Below are 23,121 nucleotides of genomic sequence, written 5' to 3'. Positions count from 1 at the left end.
GTAAAATCCCATCTATCCACTAGGACCCTCTCAGATGTCACTGAATAAGAACCCTAGTTGCCATTTACTAAGTACCAGTTATTAAGTACTTAATGCTTAGTTATTAAACAAGCATCCTACATTCATTATCTGACTCTGCTTCTTGTGTATCCGTCTCATCTACAAGAATGCAAATTCCCTGAGAGCAGAGAGCAGACTGTAATTCATCTTGAGGATTGAATCCTCAGCTGTACTGTACACTTAGTTGATGTCAGATAAAGTTTGATGAATGATTGAATGATGGCAGAACTTTGAGCTAATTGCTATGGGAAGATACAAAAGGAGCATGAGAGCTTACATTCTAGCTAAAGAAACACATCGCAGGAGAAAAAAAAAATCCAGAATACTAAGTATTGAGGAGATACTAAATGGAGGGTTGAACAAGGTTAGATTTAACACAAAGTCATCCTGGAGGAATCAAGTTTATATAGTAAAGGGAATGTTCAAAAACTTCAGTGTCAGGCAGACCTGGTTTTGAATTCCTGCTTTTCTGTTTGTGTGTGTGACTTTGAACAGTTACTTTCTCTAAACTGCATCTGTAAAATGGGTGTATTACAACCTCCTTTATAGGACTGTTGCAAGGATGAAATGAGATAGTATATCCAAGTGCATATCACAATACTCCATAAATGTTTAAAGAGTAGGGGGAAAAAGCAAACTAGAATATTGGATTGTCTGAGAGGTTAATTCATGTTGATGTGAGAGTTGGGGCCTTGGGCATTGGCTAGTTTGTGTCAGATCATAGGGGCCCCCAGGAACCTGGAAATACTGATGGTAATTCTAAAACTGCTCCAGGATACTCTTTAATGTGAACCCTCACACTAAACCTAAAATATTTCCCTAACTCTTGTATAGCTGCAGAGAAAAAAAGGAGGGAAGGAAGAAGAGCTGCAGTTTCCAAACATCACTGAAAGTATCTGCTTACACACTTAACTCCAAGTGAATTTTCAAGGAGTGATTTGACATCATTGCTTGACTGGAATCTACGAAGCAATTTACAGAGTACCAGCCAGCGTCTTGGGAAAGTGGTACCAGCTTTGCCAGAGTGAATTATTGAGATTGTTAACTCTTATATGGACATGGATAGTTAATGATGAAAAGCAGTGAACTAAGTTGCAGCACAGAATTGACTGTGTAAACTTTTCAAACAGTTTGTACCATTAATTAATCCCCCACCAAAAAGAGCCCGTCTGATGTGTTGGGTGGTGCTGGGCTCTTAGTGGCCACACTGTCTGTCTTTAGATATTTATATGGGTGTGTTTGCAGATTGAGACAATTCATAAAGCGTTAACGGTGATCCTTTTTTTTTTTTTTTAGCGCTAAAACTCAAATTCGCGGCTATTTTAGTAATTAGCCCTGACTCTTCCGCTACTCAAATCCCTCGAAACTACATCTCCCAGCATGCTCTGAAGCTGGTCTGACTTCATCTCAAATGGCCCCGTAGGGCAACAATGGTTAGTTTTGACTGTGCTTATTTGTGCTATAAAATATCGATCCTAATTGGCAGCTATTTGGGCTTTTATATCTGCCGACCTCCGTTTTTGAACTGTAGTCACTAAATGTAGGGGTTCTGGCCTGACAAGGCCCATGCATTTCTTCAATTGGATGGGGAGCAGGGACAGTGTCACCGGCGATCTCGAAACTAGGAGGGAATGTTGACCAGGGAGCACCGCTGCGGCCGATCAGAGGAGCAGGAACCGGAGCCCGGGCTGAGTCCGAAAAAAGCCGGATCCGGACGGTGGCTCCGGAACGGCTGTAAGTGGAAGATGGAGGAGCCGGAGGAACCGGCGGACGGTGGGCAGTCGCTGCCCCCGGTTTACATTTACAGCCCCGAGTATGTTAGCATGTGCGACTCCCTGGCCAAAGTCCCCAAACGGGTAAGAAAGGTTGGGATGAAAGACCGTGGGTTTTGGGGGTGTGGGTGGGGGGCCGGTGGACGGGAGGGCATTAGGAAGCGAAGAGGATACAGGGCTGGGGGAAATCTTCAGCAGAAATTTGGGCGGCTGTACCAGGTGATGGAGGAAGTGTTGCCTTAGAGAGTTTCCTGAGAGCGCAGCGGGGCGTCCAACGGACAGGTGGGGGTGGGGTGGAGGTGCGGGGGAGGGGGAAGGGATGGCATGGAGGGGATGGTGTCTCTACTGCCAGGGATCCCCGAAGTGGAGAAGAAGCTGCAGGAGAAAAGTGTTCCAACACCTCCGTAAGGCCCGATAGCTTGCTCCTTAGCGATTTAGATACTTTGTATTGTCTAAAGTGCTTTGTAACTGTTAAGTAAAAAGGGAGGGGAGTTAAAAGTTAGTTCCTTTGTTCAGGATGATGAAGTCGATGGAATTTCTCTGAATTAAACATTTGAGACTATTTTCTGCCTTTTTTTTCTTCCTTTTTTGCTGATGTTTTTAGGCCAGTATGGTACATTCCTTGATTGAAGCATATGCACTGCATAAGCAAATGAGGTAAGTTGTGCTTGAACAGAGCCCTGAACCCAGGTGTTCATAGCCTTAACTTCCTGCTTCACAGTGGGGCTAATTAGGGAGAGAATGGTCCTTTTTTAAAAGTTTTTTGTGATTCACAGTGTTGGTAATCTGCCTGTAACCTAGTAAAAGCTCTTGAAGAATTAAGAAAACTCGAAAAAAGTACATGAAGCAGTTAAGAAATAGGACTTTATTGCTGGGAGGGAAGTATCCTAGGGATAGGTGTTTTGTGGAGGTTTCGGGGTGAGTACTTTTGGGTACTAAAACCTATCTGATAGAAAAAAAGATGTTCAGCTGGGAGGTGTTCTGGTTTTGGGGTTGTTTGTTTTTTGTCTTTCCTAAGCCAGCTCTGAGAGTATGGGTTCAACTTAAGACTTTTAGATACACCATTACCACCACCAAACTTTAATGATGAGCCTGGAGACAGTCAAGACCAAAGGAAACTCCTGGAGCCAAGGCCATAACTCAGCACAGAGCTAAGTGCTTCTTTAAAAAAAAACAAAAAAATGAAGTTGCTGTTTGTTGTTATAAGAGTAAATATTAGAACCCTGACACTTGTAGGATTATTTGTGACATTTTCTGGCCAATTGGGTGAACATCTGTCTATGCTGGCTAGTGTGATATGCTTCATTTATCTCCCAGAAGGTAGTGTAAATTTTATCCTTATTATTAACAAAATCATTTATTGAGTATCTTCTTTATGAATGTTTTTCAACCGTTTTTTAACCCAAAGGTTTGGTAAACAGAAAAACTACATGCTTTCCATTAAAGTTATTTAACAGTTCAAAAAATTACTTTGACAAACAAGAAATCAAAGCAAAGCAAAACTGTCTAATTTCCTTGCTGTTAAGTAGGGAGGCTCTCAGTAAGGATTTGTTAAGGAAGAGGAAGGGTATTAAAAGAGGGAGCAATTAGGGCCGGGAAACATGGTACAAGAAACTGTAAAATTTTTATTTTAATGGGCAGAGTTATCACTTCTGAGGGTGTAGACATGTTTTCTTGAAGAAGAAGCAAGACTCCTTGGATCTTAGCTATATATATTTACTTTTTGAGGCTGAGCTTGCTTGGTGATGGTAGTAGCCTGTATAACCATATTAATTCAGGAGAAACTCATGGGCATGTTCCCCTTCAGCAAACAAAAAAAACACTAATGCCTCTCTGTGGCCTGGGTCATGCGTTTTAAACTTGAATGTGCATATGAATTACCTTGTTAAAATACAGATTCTTTTTTTTTAATTGTATAGTTGATTTACAATGTTGTTTAGTTTTTGGTGTACAGCAAAGTGATATATATATATATTCTTTTTCATATTCTTTTCCATTATGGTTTATCACAGGATATGGAATATAGTTCCCTGTGCTATACAATAGGACCTTGTTCTCTTTCCATTTTCTATATAATAGTTTGCATCTGCTAAGCCCAAACTCCCAATCCAAAATATATGGAATGTTTCACAAATTTGAGTGTCATCCTTGCATAGGGGCCTTGCTAATCTCTGTATCATTCCAATTTTAGTATATCTGCTGCTGAAGTGAGCACTGAAGTACAAATTCTGATTCAGTAGGTCTGAGGGGAGGCTGAAATTCTGCCTTTCTAACAAGCTCCCAGGTGATGCTGCTGCTGGTCCATAGACCCCCCTTTGAGTGGTGAGGGCTAGAGAGCAGTAGTGGCAGTGGCAAAGTCAGGAAGAGGATATGGGGACTAGGCAGCTAGAAGTTAGAGGTGGTTTAGTCCTGTTGTTAGGTTAGCACCCTGTATTCTCTCCGTCACTCCTATTTTCACTTCTTGTGAACAGTGGGTTGAGAGCTTCTGAGCAAAGCCCAGTTCTAGCCTGTTTGCTCCTTCTCTCCTTCCTCTCAGAGGCAGATGTGAGGGACCAATTATAGAAACTTTCACATTTTTTGGTTGCCTATTTTTTAATCCTTTAATATTAATAATAATGACAGTTATCCACAAGGCATTTTCATATATGTTATCATTTAATCTTCACCTAAGTCCCATAAGATATCCCCACTTTACAGATGAGGAAACTGAACTACAGAACAGTCAGCTTATCTGAGGTTATAGAGCTGGTAATTAGGACGGGAAGCCAGTTCTCTGACTCCAAATTCAAAATTCATGACAATACAGCTGCCTATTAAAGTAAAAATGTAGTTGAAAGGATTGTATTTGCCCAATTAGGAAAACTGATTCAAATGAAAATATCTCTTCCTACTGGTTTGTCATGAAAGTTGTAACTCACAGAGCAAAATTTGTCTAATACCTGATTATTTAACTTAAATATAATAACTCTTTTTTTTAACCTGCCTATAAACTCAAGGGAGATATCTATCCTCTCACCCCTTTTTAATGGAGTCAACATGTAGATGTGAGGAAATGAAGACTGTATTGCAGTGGAGGAACAGAACGTGTTTATTGCTTCAGCCTCCTGGAACCAGAAGCTGGAAGTTGTATTTTCACTCCAACTGCTGGCTCCTGCTTCCAGGTTCTGGCATACTCTGGATCTGACTCACTCACCTTTCTTTGTTCCCTGTTATTATTAGGATAGTTAAGCCCAAAGTGGCCTCCATGGAGGAGATGGCCACTTTCCACACCGATGCCTATCTGCAGCATCTCCAGAAGGTCAGCCAGGAAGGAGATGATGATCATCCAGACTCCATAGAATATGGACTAGGTAAAGTCATTACTAGGCAATGATGGGAGATAGATGACCTCCATCTATAGATCATAACTACTTAATCTTTTATAACTTGCATGATGGTCTTTAATACTTTTAAATTAACAACTAATGTGTTAACCACAATATTAATCTTCCTTTAACCACACTCCCATATGAATTGAGCAAAATTAATGCTGGATCAAATGGAGGAAAACCTTTCAGTTGCTTGGCGCCCTAATAGCAGTGCCCAGATTGGGTCTGGCTGTATGTACACTGATTTAACTGTCCTGTGACCTTATATTTTAACTTCAGTGTATATTTATATTCTTGCTAAGTTTGATGCCTTATCTCTCATTAAACAGCTGCATTTTTAAAAGCCATAAGTGGCCAATAGGATAGTCTAGAGAAACAACATGATTTAATAGAAGAACACTGGACTGGAGGTATGTGTATAGGGCGGGGGTGCGGGCTTAAGACACCAGGGGGTCCCAGACCTGGCTCTGTGTCATCACAGATATGACATATCACCTCTCAGTCCTCAGTTTCTCCATCTATAGGATGTGACTAGTTAATCTTCAAGGTTTAGTCTTTCTAGCTGTAATACTGAATAATTCCTTCCCCGACATTGAAGGTGTTTAGCTCTCATTTTGGAGCTGGTGTTAGCACAGTAGCTTTCTGGTAGGGTATGTTGTTGTCATACCTCAATCTACTCCTCCTAATAGGGTACTGGACCCAATTCCAATGTGTGGAGGGGGGAATTTCCCCCCAAACCACCAAACAATGCTCAGGACACCAGCTTGGTGTCCTACAATTCAACTCAGTTCTGACACTCTCTACCCGGAGAGAGCATCAGATTCCACAGGTGAAGTGCTCAGTCCCACAAGACTTCTCTCCACATCAGACATCAGTTGCAAACCCAAGCTGTTACCTGTGCTCTGGCTGACAGGCTGCAAATTGGAGGTTCTAGCAACCTCACCAACTCAGAATGCCAAGCACAAGTCCAAGTTGTTACCTGTACTTCTGACCAACTCTCTATAAATCAGAAATTCCCATGACCCCCTCGAATTTAATTAATTTGCTAGAGCGGCTCACAGAACCCAGGAAACCCATATATTCACTAGATTACCAGTTAATCATTAAAGGATATAACTCAGGAACAGCCAGATGGAAGAGGTGCATAAAGGCAACGTATGGGGAAAGGGCATGGAGTTTCCATGCCCTCTCCAGGTGTGCCACTCTCCCCAAATCTCTACGTGTTCATGAACCCAGAAGCTCTCCAAACCCTCTCCTTTGGGGTTTTTATGGAGGCTTCATTACATAGGCATGAATGATTAAGTCATTGGCCAATTGGTGATTAAGCTTGTTGACCTAAACAAGTAGGCTGCCAGATATTTCTCCATCAAAGATGGGTTTGTTTGGGATCAGCAGAGAATTGCAATTTGGGGTCTGCAACCATGGCAAGCCATGGCAAGGGAAGGAGAACACTTTTACAGAGAGGGAAAGGAACTTGGGAGAGCTATGGTTTAAAAAAAAAAAAAAAGAGTCCATGGCTTTTTCATTGAGTCCTTGCCAGGAAAGAAAAGTCTTTCTTCTTGTTAAACTTGGTTATTGTTTCAGGGTGTGAGAGCGCCCCCTTCTGGTCTCCTGACTATTTAATTTAAGTTTCTGTTTATTCATTTTTTACAAACTCAATCACCAGTTCCTCTGGCCTCACACAGGAGGTCAGGGGGATGGAACTGATAGTTCCAACCCTCATAATTCTACTGGCAACCAACCCCCATCCTTAGATGTGGTCCACAAGTTACCTCATTAATACAACCAAGACACATCTATAACTCATCATTTAGGAATTCCAAGAATTTTAGGAACTCTGCCACAAACTGGGAAGAAATACAGTTGATCCTTAAACAGCGCATGGGTTAGGGGCACCCACCCTCCGTGCAGTCGAAAACCTGAGTATAACTTATAGTTAGCCCTCCACATCTGCAGTTGCGCATCCGCGGATTCAACCTACTGCTAATGGTGTAGTACCGTAGTATTTACTGCTGAAAAAAAATCCACCTGTAAGTAGGCCTGCGCTGTTCAAACCCATGTTGTTCAAGGGTTAACTGTATATTCTTTATTATAAGTCATAATATCACACCCCTCTTTATCCAGCTTATTTTTTAACAAGCTCTTCTGATGTTTGCCTGAAGGTTATGACTGCCCAGCCACTGAAGGAATATTTGACTATGCAGCAGCTGTAGGAGGGGCTACAATCACAGCTGCCCAGTGCCTGATTGATGGAATGTGCAAAGTAGCGATCAACTGGTCTGGAGGGTGGCATCATGCAAAGAAGTAAGAAAATGACCTTTCTGCTTTCTATCTCTTTCCTTGAGTCAGTTTCTTATTTATGTAAACTCTTATGTTTATTGTATTGGCAGTTATTGAGAGACGTGGGGGGTGTGTGTGTATGACACTTTACTACACCTTCTGAAGAGATACAAGTAAAATAAAAGATGACATAATATAGTGGAAAGTGTACTATTGAAAGTCAGGACACCTGGGCTTTATGCCTACTTTTTCTACAAACTTGGCTGACTGACTTGGACAGATTAACCTCTCTCGGTCTCAGTCTCTTCATCAGGAAAATGGGCAGAGCAAAGGATATTAATCTAGATATCTAGACAATCTCTAAATTCCTTTTAAGCTTTCTGGAAATTCCCCTGTCTTCAAGGAACTTATACTCTAGAAACATTATTAAAACTAGAATAATTGGGGAGCAACATCAATTTTGGTACCAATTGAATATATGTATGAGATGAAGAGATTTAGCAATAAGGAGCAGTTAATCATGGAAGTCTTGGAAGAGGTGAATTTTGGAGCTAGTTCTTGAAAGGAGTGGCAAACAGATTTTTGAATAGATGGAGAATTGATGAGAACAGATTTAAAACAAAAGGCTGAAGAATCAAAAAGGAGACTTAGGGCTTCCCTGGTGGCGCAGTGGTTAAGAGTCCACCTGCCAATGCAGGGGACAGGGGTTCAAGCCCTGGTCTGGGAAGATCCCACATGCCACAGAGCAATTAAGCCCATGCACCACAACTACTGAGCCCATGTGCCACAACTACTGAAGCCTGCGTGCCTAGAGCCCGTGCTCCGCAACAAGAGAAACCACTGCAATGAGAAGCCCGCGCAACGCAATGAAGAGTAGCCCCCACTCGCCACAACTAGAGAAAGCCTGCACACAGCAACAAAGACCCAATGCAGCCAAAAATAAATAAATAAAATAAATAAATTTTTTTTAAAAAGAGGCTTATGCTGCCATCTCTAAGCAGCAAAGTGGCAACTTAGAGGTGTTACCCTAAGGAGAAAGGGCTTGTGCAACAGCTATTGGGTGCTACTTGGAGTTACAGGAAAAGTCCTTTTTGAGTTTGATGTTAACATTTCAAACAGCTATACTCTGTGTCTGACAGGGACTGCTGAGCCTTATTCAGCATTTGGTATCTTGCTTAAGATGGCTGTAGTACATGTTGGAGGAGAAGGATTTTATTTATTGATTTATTTATTTTTATTGAAGTATAGTTAATTTGCAAAGTTGTGTTAGTTTCAGCTGTACAGCAAAGTGGTTCAGTTATACTTTTCAGATTCTTTTCCATTATAGGTTATTACAAGACACTGAGTATAGTTCCCTGTGCTATATAGTAGGTCCTTGTTGTTTACCTATTCTATATATAGTAGTGTGTATCTGTTAACCCCAAACTCCTAATTTATCCCCCCCTCCAGAGGAGAGGGAATTTAAAAACTGAATTTATCAATGTGCTATTTGAGTGAAATAAAGCAGCAGTGGTAGGAACTGCCAATGCATCATTCACACACCAGTTGTTCATACTATCTGCCATGACCTTGATACTCTAGTGCTCTTGAGTCTAGAGAAAACAGCACTTTATTTTTCAGAATAAAATCTTGAGCACAACTTCAGCATATGCAGATTAAGGTAATAATATGGAATTCTTGTCATCAAATGGATAGATTTCATGACCAAGGAAATCCTTGAGTAAGTTTACTACTAGAATCTACAACTGAGGTGGTGGAGCATAGAGAAGCTGTGTTTAGTAATGAGTTTTACATGGTCTTAAAAACAAAGAGAAACAACCTGCCTTTTGTTAGTTTTTGCTCTATTAAAAAAATTCAAAATCAAGACAGTGATCTCTAGGAGGGAAAAATGACCCTGTCTGCTTCAAGCTATAGATAAAAGGGACAAAACCAAGCTTCTCTGAACCAAGGACTTCTCTGCCTTCTCATGCTTAGCAAGTTGAAAAGAAAAGTAGTGTGGTTTCATGGGAAATGCCCAGTCCTACAAGTCAGCTCTAGTTTCTGCATGTGGCACTGGAGCAGCTTATATATTTAAATTCACCACTTAAGGCCTCCTAGGGCCTGGGTCAGTTTGCAGTGGAATACCCAGGTACCTGCCACTTCTTATTACTGTTTTGCTGCCAAAGGAAGCACACTCTATCTCCAGCCAATTATGGCTGCCTCTGGGCTGTATGCAGGCGTGGGCATACCCACACGCCATTATCTTAACTGTTTCAGACAGCTTGCAGCTGATCCTACCTGGAAACAGACATGCCTGTGGTAAATATAAATTACCAAGAGTCTCTAGAGATTGCCCCAATTCAGGTCCAAATTCCAAGGCGTTCTTGGCGCCTCTAGAACCTCTGCAGATGGAATACAGGCATTTAGCCCACAAACTTACATCTAGCGGGCATTTATCTCTTATAACCACAATATCTGTTTAAACCCCCGTATCCCCAAATACATGTACAGGTTCATACATGCCATTTATTCATTCAACATGCATTGATTAAGCACCTACATAGTGTCAAGCATATTTTTATCATTACTAATAAGCAGAGATACAGAAATTGAAGCATGGCACATTTTTCCCCTACCAATTTTGAAAAAGAAATCTTTTATTTCAAAATATCCAGGTGCTGGCAGGATTACAGTGAAATTGGCACACTCTTTGAAAACGTTGGAAATGTTAAGAGTGGGGAAAATGTTTGTACCTGTTGACCCAGTACTATTATTCCCAGCAATATTCTAAGGAAATAAACCAATTCTGCCCTCAAGAAGTTTATCTCTTAGAGGTAAGACAGCAAATAATTGCATCTGAAAGCCAAAGAAGAGTGATTTTCAAAGAAAATTCTGCAAAAGAAGAGTAATGAGAGACTAATGCTATTAGATATTAAACATAAAAAACTGTGATAATGAAAACACTGGTACCACTGGTATAAGATTAGACAAATGATGTTATAGTATACTCCCCAAAGAGACTGTTGCATATAAGAATTCAATCAGTTATAAAGGATGTGTTGCAAGTGATTGGAAAGGATTGTTCAGTAAATGATGTTGTGACAGCTTGTAGCATTTATACTCTCATCTCCTGTAATAAACTAAAATAAGTGGCAGCTGGATTGAAGAGTTAAATATAAAAAAAGCAAATTAGGAAAAAAACCCTAGAATGAATGAATATTCATCAGGCTTCTAAAGGGGAATAGTTTTCTAAGCTTAGGAAAGAATAGAAGAAAAACAAAGGAAAAGATCAACATATTTGTATAAAATTTTAAAACCAAAATAACTTTTATGGCCATTTCAAAAATAAAATCTAAACACAGACTAGAAAGGCATATTTGACATAAATATGACAAAATGTGACAGGTTTGCATTTTCTCAGACATTCATACAGTATGATGTATAAGAAGAAATATGGGCAAAGAACATGAATAGACAATTTACAAAGGAGTTTTAAGCACAACTGGAAAACATGGGACAATGTTCATCACTACTAATCAAAGAAATGCAGATAAGTAGGTAACTTATCTAGCCTATCTTTACCTATCTTTACCTCTTTACCTAGCCTATCTTTAATAGAACTGAAAAACAATGGTACTGAGTTTGCTAGTAATAGTGTGGTTTGGGTCAACCCCTTAAGAAAACAGTTTGGTAGCCAGCATGTATTAATGCCCTTTTATCTAGTAATCTACTTCTGAGAATGTTTCCTAAGAAAATAATTCAAAATATGGAAAAGAAACCTGCAGATATTTACCAGTGTTATTTATTTTTTAAAATTAGACATAACATGAATATCTAGCAATAAGGAAAGGGTGAATCCATTCCATGGAATATTATGCTATTATTTTAAATGATGATTATGAAGACTATGGGGCATTTCAGAAAAATACTTCTGGGTTAATAAAACAGGTTTTAAAATTGTTTGCACACTGCAGTTACAACTTTGTAAAATACATGCATTTTTTTTTAGTACACGCATTTTTTTAAAAAAATTAGTGGGAATGATAGTAGTGGTTACGTTAGGGTGACAGAATTAAAATGATTTTTTTAATGTGTTTTTCTAGTTTTCAAGATTTCAGTAATGAGATTTTTTCTAACTTTTGCAGCTAAAATTTTACCAAAATAAAAAGAGGCAAAAAAATAGTTACAGCAAATATTAACAAAGGGTTAAAATCATTAACTATTCTAACTGATTTTTTAAAACACTAATATTCAGATAAATTAGTAAAAGACATGAACAATTTACAAAAGAGGAAACAAATAGTAAACAAACATGAAAAAATATTTAGTATCGCTAATAATTAGAGGAAGAAAAATTGAAACATTATATATACATGTATATATTTTACTTCTACCAAATTTGAACCAAAGGAAGAAAGATCTTAACTCATACATCTATTATTCTTGGTAATCTAAGGAAATAAGCCAATCCAAAATATGGAAAAGCTGTGTATATGAAGATGGTAATTTCTCTTTCACGTATAATAGCCAAGAAGAAAGGAGGGAAGGAGACCTAAATATTCAACAACAGTGGGATGGTTACGTAGTATACTGCAACATATCCACTTGATGGGCTACTATATAACTATTAAAAATGGTGGTTAGGGCAACTGCATAACAAGAAAAAATGCATATCGTATATTGTTGGCTTTGCTTTTAAAGGGCAGGTAGCTACAGCATCATATATTCACTCTGATTAGAGATATGTAAAAAAATATCTGCATATGAAAAGAATTTCTAGAAGGAAATACAACAAAATGATACCAGTGACTTTGTGACGATGATGATAGTATGATATATATATATATATAATATATATACATACACACACTATATATATATACTATATGTATATGTGGGTATACACACACAGATATATACATGTACCTTTTCTCTGTTTTATATATTTTCATATATTTTCTCTAATATGATTATATTACTTTTATTAATAAAACTTTTTATAATAAAATCTGCTTGGAACAAAGTGGGAAGCTGTTACAATAGAGGCATGATATGGTCGGTGTATGCTAGAGTTAGGCACAAGGTAGTGGGGTGTCCAGAAGGAGTGGAATGCACCACTTACTAGTTGTGTATGTGACCTTGGGGTTATTTCAGGAACAGCATGTGCAGAGGCACAGAGGTGTGAAAGCTGAGGGCACTTCCAGGTCTATAATTAAAGCTGAAACCAAGGGCTCCTATAGGCAAGTGGCTGGAGGTGAGGTGGGAGAGGTATGAAGGGTCCTGTTTGCCAAGCTGAACAGCTTGGACTTGATCCTTCAGGTCAGTGGTTCTTGACCTATTTTGGTCATGGACCCCTCCGAAAATCTGATGAAAGCTATATAACACTGTCCCTAGAAAAATGTACATACACAAATTTTTCCTTATAGTTTCAGAAAGTCTAAGGATCTCCTACAGCCCATGTGTGGATCCCTGGTTAAGAACCTTGGTTTAAAAGAGTAAAGAATCACTGAAGGAATCTTTAGCCAGGAAGAGGTAACATGATCAGATTTGCATTTTAGGAATATGATTCTGGCAATAGTTGGTAGATAAATTGGTGAGTGTTGGGGGCCAGAATGTTGACAGAGAAATCTGTTAGGACCTTTACTGTGATAATAATCTATCCTAAAGGAGGTGAAAGCTGTGGTGATGAGCATAGATGAGAGAATAAATTCAGGAGTCATTTAGTAGCTAGAATAGGTAGGAATGGTAACCAGTTTGATATAAATGATAAGGAAGGAGTGATCTAGATTTCTTATGTAGATGACTGAGTAATTGTGTTACCTTTAACCAAGAAGAGTAGGGGATGGGGACTGCTCTGCCTATGGAGCATCTAATTAGAGATGTCTATTACAGAGTCGGCAATGGGGTCCAGCCTATGACTTCTCAACTTTAATGTGCATACAAAATACCCAGGGATCTTATTAAATTGGAGATTCTGGTTCAGGTCTTGGGGGAACCTGAGAATCTGCATTCATAACAAACTCCCAGGCAATACTAAAGGCTGCCAATTTGTGGCCCATACTTAGACTAGCAAGAGGCTGGAGCTCAGGAGAATCATCTTCACTGAAGATACAGATTTGGGAGCCAGCATGATAGGTGGTAATTAAAATTAAGGAAATAGACAAACTAACCTGGGAAGCATGTGTAAAATAATACAGGGGAAAAAACTCAAATAATGAGCCTTGTGGAATGCCAGTGTTTACAAGGCAGGCAAGAGAAGAAAGACCTACAAAGTTGAGTCTTGAGAAGGAGTGGTGAGAGAGATAGGAGGAGAATCAGAAAAGACTTATCAGAGAAACCAAAGGTGAACCTCAAGAAGACCGGTTTGGATAGCAGTGTCTTCTGCTGCTGCAGAGCGTGTATTCTCAATGGGAGTGATACTGCCCCCAAGGGAGCAAAAATTGATTCTTGCTGGGGCAGGTGGTAGGGAAGCGGGGGCGGCAAGAAACTTAGATGTTACATAGTTTATGGTTTTCCAAAGGGTCACAGTACATAACAGATGTACAGTACATCTGTGATATAAAATTTCGCGGAGAGGTCAATTAGAAAAAGGTGTCTAAAAAGGCTCCTTGGGTGAGGGAATGATAATGAAAAAATGGTTGAGAAACAGCTGTACAGAAGGAAAGTAAGATTTCTCAGTAAGGAGGTTGTGGTTAAGAAGACTTCAAAGGATGGAGAGGAGTGTGCTGGGGAGACAAGTAGGTGAAGGGCCTTGCAGAAGCAGCACTGTGAAATAGCTTGGCGGATTGGGGGAACTACACACATTGCTGGAGGGTTAAGGTTCAAAGTAGATAATGGCAGCAGATGAGGTAGAAAAGTAGGAAATGGCTCATGAAGGGCTTCATGTATGTCGGAGTCACTCAGTTGAAAAATGCAGATTTCTAGACCTCTCAGAGATCTTGATCAGGTAGGTTTGGACTGGGGCATCAGAACCTGCACTTTCAAAATCTAGGGGTGATTCTGATGCACACACTTTGAGAAACTCTTCAGTAGGAAATGGGGGGCACTGAAATATTATGTTAGGTAGTAACGTGGTTAGATTTGTGTTTTAGGAAACTGACTGTAGTTATAGAGGATGGATTGAAGGAGGTGTAGACTATAGGTCGAGGGACTGAATTGGGTATCGGCACTCTCACTGACAAGTGATGAGGACCTGAACTAAGGCAGAGCAATGAGAGTCAAACCCAGGCACTCTAACTCTTCAACCTGTGTACTTAACCCCTGAATTATACCACCTCAGTACACGGGAGTAGGTGGTGGTATGCAGCAGAGGTAGTACCCAGGGAAATTGGATTCTGAGATTTGGAGATGGAGGTGGAAGCTGGAACTAGAAGCAGATGTGTTGCCTGTATATGAAATGGTAGCACAAACCAGGAAAATGGGTGTGATTACTTAGGGAAAAGGCAGAGAGTGAGGAGAAAAAGAAAATAGAGCCTAGAACCCCAGGAAATACCAACTTGTAATGGGCAAGTATAAGAAGAAGCCCCAGTGAGTTCAGCTGAAAAGCAGCAATCAGGACTGGCCAGGTAATCGAAATAGAAAGGGACCATAGAATACCAAGGGAGCAGAAGAGTTTAAAGAAGAAAAGAGCTCTCAACAATCCAGAGCAGTACTGAAGTGTCAGTCATATTTGGCAATTAATATAGTCATTAATGACCTTGGTAAGAGAACTTTCTGGAGAGTGATGGGAATACAAACTGTTGAGGGGTGAGCAGGAACTAAAGAAATGGACAAGAAAGGAACATTAATCTGTCCAAAAGTTCAAATGAGAAAGAAAGGAGAGGAGGGCAGTGGCCAAGGGAAACAGGGTTGAGGGCTGACTTGTTGGGTTTGTTTTAAGAGCTTTGAGAACATTTGTAGACTGAAAGGGAAATAACGGAAATATGAGAAGGATAAGAAATGGAACAAAGTCTCGGAGGAGGCAGGAGAGGATGGGAGGAATGGCTTTGGGAGGAGGAGACCCACCTCTTCTGAAGCCAGAGCAAAAGGAGTCAAGGAGGGTATAGCAGAGAAGTATCTGGGTTGCCTACTAGTGAGTGCTGGCCCCATGGCCTCTACTTTCTCCATGAAATGACTCTTGTCCACTTCTATCACTTGCTCACAGGCCTCTTTGAATTCTTTGATTCTGCTTTTTGTAGTCAGTCTCTTAAGAAGCCATCTTGTCCCATCTAGATCCCCTTAAATGGGACTCACTCTTTCCATGTAAACATGTACTAGGAGGTATTAAAACCCAGCATGGGACAGTGACTCCTAACCTCCAGAATTTGCCGAGATCGCATCTTCTTTGTCCACTTTGACTGGCTGTTTCTCATCCTCACCTCTTCCTGTTTGACTCTGCATTACAGCTCCCAGTATTTTCCTTTATCTCATTCTGATAATCCATTTAAGACTTATTTCCATCTCTAGCTCAACCTGCCCTTCTTCTTGCCACAATTCTGTTATTTGCCATCTTATCCCATGACATTTCAGCCTTCCACCTGGTGACACGGGATCTGTGCCAGCTGGGCCCCCTCTGCCTGCTTCGCTGCTAGGAGAGGAGAGATTATTGCCCTAGAATGCCATTGGTTTCTGGGACTTCCACCTGGGGGCAGTGAATGATAGAGCCATATAACTCTGCCTTGTGTCTTGGCAAACTCAACAAGAAGAATATAGAATGAGACCTCCAGCTCTTAGTTACCGTCCAGCTAGCAGTTGGGATCAAAGCTACTAGAGCTCTGTTCTCAAGAGCTCCAGCTCTTTATGCACAGAGTGAATGACAGTGGATTGCATTCCAGTTCCAGTTCTCCAGAGTGCTGTATGTGCAGTATAACTCATTAACCAAGCAGCCAGAACCCCCCTCCTCTTCTGACATCATCCCACCTCCAGCCTTTCCAAACCAATAGATGACTGCATGAAAATGGAAACCTGGATTCAGGGTCAGCCACGTCGCCTCAGCACCAAGGCAGACTCCTCCTTCAGCCATGGAGCGCATGTCCTTATCACTTCCTCTTTACACCCATTCCATCCTGGCACCTGCAGAACAGACCCATCATGAGACAAAATAAACAAACCTTTCCCATAGTAGCCCAGATCAGATGAGATCTAGGGAAGATAGTCTAATACAGTGGTTCAGTGTTGCACAGGGAATTCCAGCTCCATCAGTTACCAGCTGCAAAACCTCTCTGTGCCTCAGTATCCTCAGTTGTAAATTAGGGATAATAATAGTACCCACCTTATAGGGTGATGGGGCTTAAATCTGATCATTGTATTAAAGAGCCTAGCAAAGAGCCTGGCACATAGTAAGTGTTTGATGAAAGTCACTTATATCCAGATTGGGTTACACCCAGGGGGTCTTAGGTAGCCTCTCAGGCAAGTCTCTGGTCCAGTGGGGTCCCACTGCCTGTCCAGCTAAAGTGAGCCCTGGTACTGTTTGTCACCCACTGCACTTCCACGTCCCCTTTGCCCGTAAGCTCCTGGCTGAAAGTAGACTATTCACGATCAGCTTAAAGACTCAGGCCCTTTGCTTTATCAAAGTTTCACTGCCAGCCTTCCCTATACCCCTACTCCTCCCAAACATCACATGAATTCACTGTTCGACCTCCACTACTAGGTCCAGCCCATACTCATAAGGCAAATGAGGATACTCCTTACCAAGAGACAGTGGGACCACCCCTAATTGGCAAGGGTGACTGTGCTGTAGTGCTGATATCCAGGACTTTTCTTCTTCCTAAGGAGCAGGTGCTCTCTGAATCTAAAATCAAGGCCTTCTATAAAATAAAAACTCTGGACAGCAGCTGGCAGCGGGATTCATCAGATTCTCCATCTCTTCCACATTAACCTTGAGACCCTTTCTGAAAATAAAAAGCAGGGAGTTCTTCTTGTCAAGATTATTCTGTCCTCAGTGTAATCACTTTTCAAAATCCTTTCTGTTACCCCAGAACCTTCTAGCTCAATTCCATAAGGCTCTGGCCTTCACAGGGTTATGTATCCCCTAGGGGCACCTACAACCTCATCTGGATCAAGAAAGGTAATGAATGGAGGATTCCTGTGCAGTGTCCCCACTTGCTTCCAGCAAATGAGATCACACACCACCTCCTAGAATATTTACCTGGGCAATATTTTGATAAATTCACTTAATGAGATGTCACAGAATGTCTGAGCTGCGTGGTAGTTGAATGATTACAGTAGCACTATCCCCAGGCCAAGCCCCAAAGTGTGAAAGTGATATTTCTGGGCAGAGTTTACATAGTGCTGGATAAGATGTACATTTTTCTAAAATGAAGTCCCTAAAATGATTGAAGACGTCAGCAACCCCTTGATACTGCCCACAATTCATCTACTACCTCTGCATCTTCACTTCCCCAGTATCCTTTCTCTTAAGGAGAAAGGAATTTGGTCCCCAGACACAAAAATGACCTTCCCGTAGCTGAAGGCCTTCTACCCCAGCCCTGGTCTATACCACTGACTAATGCCTTCAACATCCAGGTACAGGGGTGTGGGTGAGGAGGGGGTGATGGGTGGGGAGTATTGTCCTGTCACAGGAGGACCTAGGTACTTTTGATCTCTGGACCTAAGCTGGCCCTAAACAAGGCCAATTACCCCAAGTGGGAATGAGAGCTCTTCAAGGCCACCTTCAAGATAGGGAGACACTTCCTTTGAGAGGGACAAGCAGTTTGTGATCATGAGCTCAAATTGTTATAGCGCAGAGGAGCCGGGGCAGCAAGTGTAGAACATAAAGATCCAGGTCCATCCTGGGGCAGCCCAGAGGTTTATGTTGTTCCAAGATGCCCCATTCTGTTAGGATCGGGGGTTGCCTGTGCCCAAGGGCACCCCTCCAGTGGGCCAACATAGCCTATTCAGACTTGCATATAATCTCATGGAGTGTGTTTCGTAATGTGGCCTGCAGCCCACCTGCATCTTAATTCTAAAATGAAGATTCCTAAATCAGACCCACTAGGGGTAAAGCCCAAGAATATTCTTTTTTTTTTTTTTTAACCAGTGTCTCCCTAAGGTGATTCTGATGCACAACACAGTTTGAGAACTCCTGGACTAAGGGTTCTTCTAGTTGCCCCATATCTGACCTAACCTCTGGTATACCTCTGTGATCCTACAGTTGAGACAAAGACACACCAAGGTAACCTTCAGGTCCTTGGGATATCATTCCAATGAACTTCAGTGCAGATTTTTCCTCCTCCCACATCTGTAACGCCTTCTTAGTGGTGGATCCCTCTTTCCCAGCCATTGCTGCCCATGCATCTAAAAGGCCTTCCACTTTCACAAGTTCCATAGCCATCTGCTCTCCAACCACAGCCTCCAGTTCATGTACTAGTTTTGGAGAATGCCATTCAAAGTCCTCCTCCCCCACATTTACCTCTCCACCATACCACTACCAGCAGACAACCTTCCAGGCCATATGGATTGACCAGGTCCTGGCGGAGCAGCAGTACTGCTACACCTCTGATACATAATACGATTGGTTCTCCACCTCCAACCTCCTCAGAATTCATTTCTAATCCACTATACCCCTCCATCCAGACCTCTTCCCTTCATGGCATTAATTATTTCCAGCCCACTCTCACCCTGGCTATTTGCTAGAACCACTGACATCCCTGAGTCTGGTCAATATCTTGACTACCCAAGTATGGACCACCCAAGGGCACATTCTGTTAGCTTTCACCATACAACATGGCAGAGGGGGTAAGAGCAGGGACTCAAGTCACACTGCCTGGGTTTGAATCCCAGCACTGCCGCTTCCTATGTGATCTTGAACAACCTGCTTAAACTCTGTTCCTTGATTTCCTCACCTATAAAATGGAGATAATGATAGTACCTATCTCACAAAGCAGTTGTATTACACGAACTAATGTGTGTAAAGTACATAGACTAATACTTGGACCATACTAAGCACCAGAAAGTGTTTGCCATATATGAATTACACTAACTGGATCATTCAGGTGTGATTTCCTTTTGGCACAGCCACATCTGCCATGGCAGAAATTGAAGGACTCTTACCTGGAAACCTTTGAAGTGAAATTCAGTCATCTGCCCACACACCTCCTACATCAGCAGCCCATAGAACTTCATGCCCTTCTCACTCCATGATCACTCATCCAGTCTTGCTACTCCCCGATGCACTTGTCTACCTTGTACCCTGCAATTATCTCCAGCAATCTAAGGCTGAGAGACCAGTTTCATCATGAAAGAGGTGTTAGCTTTCCAGTGGCATCATGGTTGGCCCACTGTCTGATTCACTGGAAGGTTGTTGATCAGGAAGTATTTGCGGGGGGGCACTCAAAGCAACCTTGATCTCATAATCTTATTATAGGTATGCTTTCCCAGCTCAACCTCAGCATTCTCTCTCTTTTTTTTTAATTTATTTACTTTTGGCTGTGTTGGGTCTTTGTTGCTGCACGCGGGCTATCTCTAGTTGCGGCGGGGTGGGGGGGGCTACTCTTCGTTGCGGTGCACAGACTTCTCTTTGCAGTGGCTTCTCTTGTTGCGGAGCATGGGCTCTAGGTGCGCGGGCTTCAGTAGTAGTGGCGCACGGGCTTAGTTGCTCTGTGGCATGTGGGATCTTCCTGGACCAGGGCTCAAACCCTTGTCCCCTGCATTGGCAGGCCGATTCTCAACCACTGCGCCACCAGGGAAGCCCTAGCATTCTCTCTTAAATGTAATTCTGGCATTCGCTTTCAGGTCTAGGTACCAGGGAAGGGAGTAAATGACCCTCTTACTTATGCCCTGCCCCTTGCCTCCACCTCCTGACCCCAGATCCACTGGACCTGTCTACCCAGTCTCACTAGTAAAGGAAAAGATCAAATTGCTATGCTCAAAAACCAGGGGAGAGATCTTGAAAGTATGAACAAAGGTGGTGACAGTGGATGTGAAAAGGAAGAAGAGCACTTGAGAGTGATTTTAGAGGCATAACTGACAGAACTTGGTGATCAGTTAGCTCTTGGGGGTAAGGTGAAGGGAGACATCAAAAATACCCAGTTTTTTGCCAAAGTAGGAGGCAGTATTGTTAGTAAAATTGGAAGTGGCACACTGAAAGACATACAGAGATGTCAAGGGATTTGTGACATAGAGAAATCTGAGTGAGTAAATGGATAGCTAGGTAGGAGATGGTAGAGAGTAAATTGATTGGTGGGTGTGTGGTTGACATCCCAAACTTAATATATGTCCAAAAGCTAACTCCTAATCCCCCCTCATATGGCAGCCCTACTCTTCCAGTTGTTGAAACCAAACATGTTGGAATCATCCTTGACTCCTTTTCTTTCACACCCCACGTTCAGTCTGTAAAAAATCCCAACTCCATCTTTAAAATATATCCAGAATCTGACCACTTCTCACTGCCTCCAGCACTATAACCCTAGTTCATCTCTCTCGGATTATTGCAACCACCTCCCAACTAGTGTTCCTGCTTCTGGCCTTGCCCCTGTTAGGTCTATTCTCCACACAGCGGACATAGTGATCCTATTAAAACAGAAGTCAGATCCTATTACTCCTCTGTTCAAAACACTGCCTTGGCTCCCTGTTTCACTGAGTAAAAGCCAAAGTGCCTACCGCGGCCTACAAAGCCCTGTGCATTCCCCCTATTTCTCCTTCCCCCCCCTGTAGAACTACTGTTCTTTTCCTCGCTATTATCTGGCCACTGGACTCCTCTTTTCCCTTGAACATACCAGGCATGTTCCCACCTCCAGGCCTTTGCCCTTCCTGTTCTCACTGCCTGAAATATCCTTCTCCCAATTAATGACCCTTTACCTCCTTCAAGTCTTTGCTCAAATATCACTTTCTCAGTAAGGCCTTCCCTGACCACGTTTTTAAATTTGCACTGCAGAAAAGCCTCCCATTGCCCTTTCCCTGTTCTATTGTTCTCCATACTATTGATTGTCTAAAAAATTATTTAATTTACTTATTCATTATTTATTTCATGCCTTACACCCCTTCCCACTAGAATATAAACTTCATAGGGGGTAGGGATTTTTATTTGATTTTGTTTATTACTGTAGCTTCACTGCCTAGAACTCTACCTGGCACATAGAAAACTTAAAAAATTTTCGTTGGGTGAATGATCGAGTATGAAAGTTGGAATGGATGGGCAGAGAGAGATGAGTGGGAAACATTGATTCCCAACCCTTTGGGGGAGTGTCTCTCCTGGTACTACCAGTTGACTTATGGAATGTCAATATGTTTGAAAAATAAAGAATAAAGTTATTTAAATTGGAAAGATGAGTTAGTGCCTTCTCAAGGTAGGACTTCAATAGATATTGGTTGAATGAATCAATGGTAGTATCGTAACAGGTATTATGAAATTAGAGAGAGGGAGAGGGAGAGAGAGAGGGAGCGGGGAGAGAGAGAGAAGGAGAGAGAGGAGATTCCACACAGCAGTCAGAGGTCTGAGTGTTCACGAAGTCCAATGAGTAGTCAGCACGTCAGATTTCCAGCATATTGAACATGACCTACCAAACTGTGGGTTATATAAGCTTTGCATTTTAACCAAGAGACCAATAGAGGGCGTGCGAGGTTAAATCAAGAATGTTCTCTGCTTGATGAGATTCTATTAACGTCATCCACATTTATATTTATTGATCTGATGTTCATCTAAACTGTTTCATCAGTTCAGAGTGTTCTCTTGAGCTAATTTCTTTCATGAGCCCAGTATCTGGCTCATAATACTTCTTTAATAAATATATATACTTTGAATGAAAGAATGAATATATAGAATCAAGAGATTTTCACCTTGAAATTTGTGTTTTACTAATTAACCATGGTCAGTATTTCCATTAAGAAACTATCCTTCAGCGTTCATAACCTGACTGACGAATAGAGCTCCCATGGTCCTTGGTGCTTACTGAATCCTTAGGCAAGAGGAGGGCAAGAGTCTGACTTGGAGTTTGGGTGCTTTGTCTGTGTAAGCGATAGTGTTAGACAACATCAACATCGTAGTGCCTGAGGTAGGAGTTGCTAAAGGCCCAGGCTGCCTCTGCTCCCATACCAGCTCCTCTCTCCATCAGGAGGGGCTGGCAGCTGATGGAGGATGCAAGTCACCAGGGATGGCTTGTCCCCCACCCCACCCCCCCAATTGTTAGTTTGACTTCTGCAAATGGGGATTTCACTGCTTTTGAAACCTGCTGCCTACAATGTGTTTTCAAGATGTAGGGTTGTTTGGGATGAAGAAAGTTAAATAGGCTTTGCTTATTAATTATCAACTGTTCCCACTGAAATTCTCTGAAGGGATTTTGGGTGCCTGGATTTGCGGCTTTCTGAGCTGGATTACTATGGGGGTATGGAGTCCTTGTCCTGTTCTTATCTGATGGCTGAAGTCTCTGAGTGCCCTTGATCCAGGCCCGTGAGCTAGGCCCTCAAGTATTAGATCTTTTTCACTAGTGTAATCATTTCAAATAGCCTGAGAAATAGAACCCACTTTTAATAAACTTTATTTTTTAAGAATAGTTTTTCATTTACAGAAAAATTGAGCAGATAGTACAGAGAGTCCCAATGTATCCCATACCCAGTTTCTCCTATTATTAACATCTTACATGAATATAATACATTTGTTAAAATTAATGAACCAATATTGATATAGTTCATAGTTTATTCAGACTTCACCTAATACTGTTTTTCTGTCCCAGGATCCCATCCACGTG

The 23,121-nt window shown here is 41.6% G+C and overlaps 1 protein-coding gene and 1 non-coding gene across 7 annotated transcripts in view; one reads left to right on the top strand and one right to left on the bottom strand.

The window, feature by feature from the left end:
- Window positions 1–973: 973 nt before the first annotated feature.
- The window catches only part of HDAC8 (histone deacetylase 8), a 244,369-nt gene continuing 222,221 nt past the window's right edge, over window positions 974–23,121 (top strand). For 2 of the 6 annotated variants that reach the window (XR_003431285.1, XM_027099641.1), the window contains exons 1-4: window positions 1,292–1,916; window positions 2,437–2,489; window positions 5,052–5,182; window positions 7,363–7,504. Coding sequence is in view for 5 of the 6 variants with exons in the window: in XM_027099641.1 (XP_026955442.1) it covers window positions 1,692–1,916; window positions 2,437–2,489; window positions 5,052–5,182; window positions 7,363–7,504 (551 nt within the window). In the remaining variant the exon portion in view is untranslated. Of the gene's footprint in view, window positions 1,917–2,436; window positions 2,490–5,051; window positions 5,183–7,362; window positions 7,505–10,134; window positions 11,420–12,885; window positions 19,890–23,121 lie in introns of those variants that run through there. The other 4 variants (XM_027099645.1, XM_027099643.1, XM_027099642.1 and 1 more) reach the window with 4 other exon arrangements.
- Window positions 3,944–4,047, bottom strand: LOC113616383 (U6 spliceosomal RNA). Its single transcript, XR_003431287.1, has one exon. It is a non-coding gene; the product is annotated as a U6 spliceosomal RNA (small nuclear RNA).

The sequence above is a fragment of the Aethalodelphis obliquidens genome, unplaced genomic scaffold, assembly GCF_003676395.1.
Source record: "Aethalodelphis obliquidens isolate GAN/ISIS:26980383/991018 unplaced genomic scaffold, ASM367639v1 scaffold135, whole genome shotgun sequence".
Lineage (NCBI taxonomy): Eukaryota > Metazoa > Chordata > Mammalia > Artiodactyla > Delphinidae > Aethalodelphis > Aethalodelphis obliquidens.
This window is presented reverse-complemented; position numbering and strand designations above follow the sequence as displayed.